This window comes from Arachis ipaensis, chromosome B09, assembly GCF_000816755.2.
Source record: "Arachis ipaensis cultivar K30076 chromosome B09, Araip1.1, whole genome shotgun sequence".
NCBI lineage: Eukaryota > Viridiplantae > Streptophyta > Magnoliopsida > Fabales > Fabaceae > Arachis > Arachis ipaensis.
In genome coordinates, this window is record NC_029793.2 from 144,601,521 (window position 1) to 144,606,128 (window position 4,608).

The window sequence follows — 4,608 nt, forward strand, 5'->3', positions numbered from 1 at the left end:
CTAATTATTTTTTATATAATTGATAAAGTTGTGTAGTACACTAATATGAATTTAAATTGGTGTATTTTATAAGTGTGATGTACAACATAAATCATGAGGACTAATTTGTATAATAAAAAAAATTGTAATTTATGATTTTATAAATTATACTTTTTTAAATTAAAAAATTGAAGCAACTCATGATTTCTAGTCACCTTTTGTTTTATTTAAAATCGTAATTAATATCCTGATTATTTTTTTTTATTTTTTCTCTTATTTAAAATCATTGCTCACGATTTCTTCTGATGTCATATACTTTTTATATCACTTTATTACACTAAAATATCATAATNATAATATTCTAATATAAAAAAAATTAGCCTCTCTATGTTTGAAAGTTTGAGATAAAAAAGCACAAACAAAATTTTAGACCATAACAATATTCTCTTCTCTTCACTTTGACGGACTGACTGTACACATTTAATTTAAGGAAAAATATAGGGGCAGCAATTTTTGTGTTTTTTGGCTAGCACTTAATCATTAAAACAAAAGTGAGTGATCTCTCACTATTAGATGTAATCTCACACCATTAAAAATACTATTGATGGTTGTAAAATACCAAAATTGCTGGCCCTAGCATTTCTCTTAATTTAATTTAATTTGAATATACAGCAACACCACCCGCCAGATGGATAAATTATGAAGTTAAAATTTGAGAATAAATTTTCTCAGTTATTTTTTTTAAAGAAGTCACTTAGATAAAGATGTTAGATAAAGATGTCAAAAACGTCTTTTTTTTAAAGATATTTTTTAAAAATTAAAATTTAACACATATAATCAATTAAATTGTATTATTTTTATTAAAATTAGACCAGACAAATTAATTTAGTAAAAAAATTAATAAATTAAATTTTGAATCGGTATAAAATAAAAAATATATAAAAAACATTAAATAATAAAATATTATATTTTATTAAACAATTGAAAAAAAATGACAAGATCTAATTTACGAATCAAACCATAACTACAACCCTACAACTACAACGCATCCCGTCACAGGTGACGACTGAGGAAACCGGTAATAAAATATCCCTGATACGATTATTCCAATACTAACATTTTTAGTTGAATATGATATTATTCTTTCTCTTAGCAGATGAATTTTGTTCACATTTTCAAGACTTGGATTATAGAATTGTTCTCCTAGCTAAAAAGTTGCCAACCCTTTTGGAATAACTTCATTTTAATTACTAGTATCTGAATCTACCGAGATTTACAAGGGACAAAAACATAGATTAAAAATATATGGCATCCTAGAATCCTAGTTGAGGCCACACATATCCCTAAATCCTTCCTCTGAGAAAAGGGTCCCTCCACAAAATAGATGATACATAATTTAGGACAAAATCTTGACCTTTCAATTTGTACCCCCATGTGTACACTTTGAACTATTCCTGTTAATAGTTATATCCACTTTCCCTTTTCCTATACTTTACCCTCTAATCCTTCCATCTCCAATTTTGTCACACCCATTCCCCAAAACATACAAAATTTGTAAACTATATATTCATTCATAATAAATTCATATATAAGAAAATTAATATACTTTCTACAACTAACTCATTCTTTTGCATATAACAAAAAGGAAATGAGTGTAGTTGAATAATAATAACTGTATGGTCTATTTGGATTGGTGGTGTGCATAAGGTGTAAGATTGTTGGCTGCACCAGCAGGTGACCAGAAATCAGCACCGTTGGTACTTGACACGTGTAGGGTGGATTGGAGGGGGATGAGGCAGAGTCCCATGCTCTTCAAGTCCCTCTTGTCTTCTTTCACTTGCTCCTCCTCCTCCCCCTGAAAAAACGGGTACAGAAACCAAAAAAATGTGGTGTCATAAAATGAAAAGAGTTGAAACTTGAAATGGGAAACTGTCACAGTTTGACGCATTAAACAAAGGTCAACATTTTCAAGTAAGTGTAAGGTTTGGAAGGTGGGTGGGGGTAGTGTTGTCCACATCAAAAGTAGGACCCTCAACATCACAACTTTACCGTCTCTAACTCCTTTCCTTGGCTTCTTGTGGATTGGTTTAGAAAACCAATTAATTGCAATAAATCATAAGCATACAAGAATCTGACGATAGAAAGAGAAAGAGAAAAAGAGATTGCGTACACATTGATGTTGAAATGAAGAAGGAGAAGAAGAAGAAGAAGGCAAGCGCTGCAAGTAAGGGGAGCATAGCACTTGAACTTGGTCATGGAGAAATCTTATGTAGCCCATTGCCTCGTGAAGCACCGAAGCTGTATCTGTCTGCGCATGCATCATCAATTTTCATTCAATCAATCAATCAAGAATATGAATTTTATTAATATTAATATATTAGGTGAAAACTTAAATAAAATCAACTTCACATGAATTGATATTTGAGAGTATTTAGATGATTTTCATCTATCTAAAGACTCTCAAGTATCAAATTTACCAACTTCACGTTTTACCAACTTCACGTGAAGTGAAGTTGACTGCACTAAATTTCAACCTACGTCAGTTGCTATAATGCTACCTTCCCAAAGGGAGAAACTAGTTGTTGCAATGCTGCAATTCGTTCCCCGAGTTTCTCCTTCTTCTGCTAAACCAATTCCAAATATTAATTATATAAAATATATAAAACCATATACTTGTATATATGCATACAGAAACAGAATCACACATGTAAAGTTTGTTGTTTTTTTTAATATGAAAAGGACGTGTCATGTGTGTGACAGCGAAAGTGTTGAGTTGAAAAGAGAATAGGGTCATGCAACTGCAAAACCCAAACAATTAAAATGTTTGAAATTCCTCACCTTTGCATGACCGCTTGAAGTTGAACTCGGAGGATTCTCTGTTTTGTTCTTCTTGTTGTTACTGTTAGGCACCTTCACAATGGGTTGTAGCCCCGGCCAATTTCGCTTTTTCTGCAAACTCTTGAGCCACACGGTGAACAAAACGAAATATTTGAAAGAAAAAGAAAAGAAATAAAGAAAAAAAAAAGGAAGATTATTACATTGGTCTTGGACATGGAGTTAATGGCGGTGGTGGTGTGGTTGCATGAAGAAGCAGAAGAAGAATCACTTGAAGTGATTACAGATTTCTGAGGGGTAGCGTTGGTTTCAGGGAGCAAGAGGTGGGGTTGAAAGTCTCCAAAAGAGAGCATTTTGGGTGGCTTGTCAATGGAGAAAAGAGGGAGATGGTCCACAGCAGCAGCAAAACCCAATGCATGTTGATGATGATCATCGTCATCTCCGAAGAGTAGTTGAGAGAAACTACTGCTCCCTGTAGCTGTGGTCAAATTGTCCACCTCAAAATCAACCTTGGCCTCCATTAAAGACTGATGTCAGAACTCAGAACAGAACACACAAGGAAAAAAAGCAATTTGCAGTCACAGCTACAAGAGTAGAAGAGAAGTTCTCTTTTCTTTTCTTTTTTTTTTTTTTTAATTTTATTTGGAGGAAGAGTAACAGAGGCAATAATAATAATAAAGGGAGAGGTCATAAATGTGTAAGTGGCAGAAAGTGTGAGAGACATTTGTAACCACGTTAATGTCACTGCTGCTCGCTGTTGTTTAGAGTTAAAGTGGTAAGTGTGTGGTTAATTTTTATTTAACAAAAGTATGTAATTCATATTTTCATTTTCATTTTCATTTTAGATGATGAAAATGCGGTTAAATATTAGTGTAGTTGGGCTGAGTGAGAGAGTGGGCTATTTCCAAGGAAGGCTTTGGTTTTCGGCAAGAAGTGGTCAAACCCACCAGGCCCGAGAAAACCGTGGTTTCGCCCTCCAATGCAAATGCAACCTTGTCTATTCTCAATTTCTTACCAATTTCTTACCCTCTCAGTGTTTTGCTTTTTTTTTTTTCTTTACCCAAACAGCATCCCCCAACCCGATATGTTAAGGACTAATTCGTCGCGGATTTAAATTCCATTTAAGGGTCTGTCGCTGGCCAATGAGTTGCTGCATATACAAAGCGGGGTTCGAACTCCCGACATTTGCTTAAGCGGACGAGTGAGCTAACCACTCGACCAACCCAAATTGGTTCAGTGTTTTGCTTTACCCCCACAAGGATGCTACTTCTGTAATAGTAGTATAGTGCTAACTCTGCCCATCAATTTCTTAAGAAATACTAGTAAATATTTTTCATTTTTTTATTTTTACTTCAACAGAGTTTGTAAATATATAAGTTTAATTTTAAATAATTGGTTTTAAAATTGCATGTCTATTACTAACTGAAAAGAGGAGAGTAGATAACCAAAAAAAAAAATGAAAAGTCAAAAGAGCATAATAAGCAGAGGTTCATGTTCACACATGAATTTCTTCCTTAAAGTAGGTGCATTTATTCATATCTGTTAAAAACATTAAAAAGAAAAAGCATTTTCAAATTGGTCTATAGTATTCCATCAATTCTCATAAGTATTTATTTTAAAATTTTAGTGGTTTTTTAAAAAAGGAATATGCATTTAGAAAAGAGAAAGTTTAGTGGCCGCTATTTTTAGCCAATAATTTAATTTCTTTTGGTAGCATTTGAAAGTGGAGATTGAGATTGAAATTAGAAAATTGAGATACAGGATGTATTTATTAGCTAGATATTAGAATTAAAA

At 32.8% G+C, this 4,608-nt stretch overlaps 1 protein-coding gene across 4 annotated transcripts; it reads right to left on the reverse strand.

Annotated features, from left to right (window-relative positions):
* On the reverse strand, positions 1,205-3,559 carry LOC107616831 (transcription factor bHLH113-like). Of its 4 annotated transcripts, none has more exons than XM_021111135.1 (5): positions 3,018-3,559; positions 2,818-2,937; positions 2,538-2,603; positions 2,150-2,287; positions 1,205-1,834 (listed from the first exon to the last, which is right to left on the reverse strand). In XM_021111135.1, exons 1-5 carry the CDS (start codon positions 3,333-3,335, stop codon positions 1,661-1,663), a joined length of 816 nt encoding a protein of 271 aa, XP_020966794.1. In that variant the 5' UTR covers positions 3,336-3,559; the 3' UTR covers positions 1,205-1,660. The 4 variants fall into 4 exon arrangements, with proteins under 4 accessions (XP_020966794.1, XP_016174232.1, XP_020966795.1 ...); XM_016318746.2 differs by having other exon boundaries at positions 2,818-2,928; positions 3,018-3,543; XM_021111136.1 differs by having other exon boundaries at positions 2,538-2,600; positions 3,018-3,543.

Coding starts and splice junctions, on each gene's coding strand:
- LOC107616831 (XM_021111135.1), bottom strand. CDS start 3,335: ATGGAGGCCAAGGTTGATTTTGAGGTGGACAATTTGACCACAGCTACA. Junction 2,938..3,017: donor ACTCCATGTCCAAGACCAAT/GTAATAATCTTC, acceptor GTGTGGCTCAAG/AGTTTGCAGAAAAAGCGAAA. Junction 2,288..2,537: donor TAGTTTCTCCCTTTGGGAAG/GTAGCATTATAG, acceptor ATGCATGCGCAG/ACAGATACAGCTTCGGTGCT.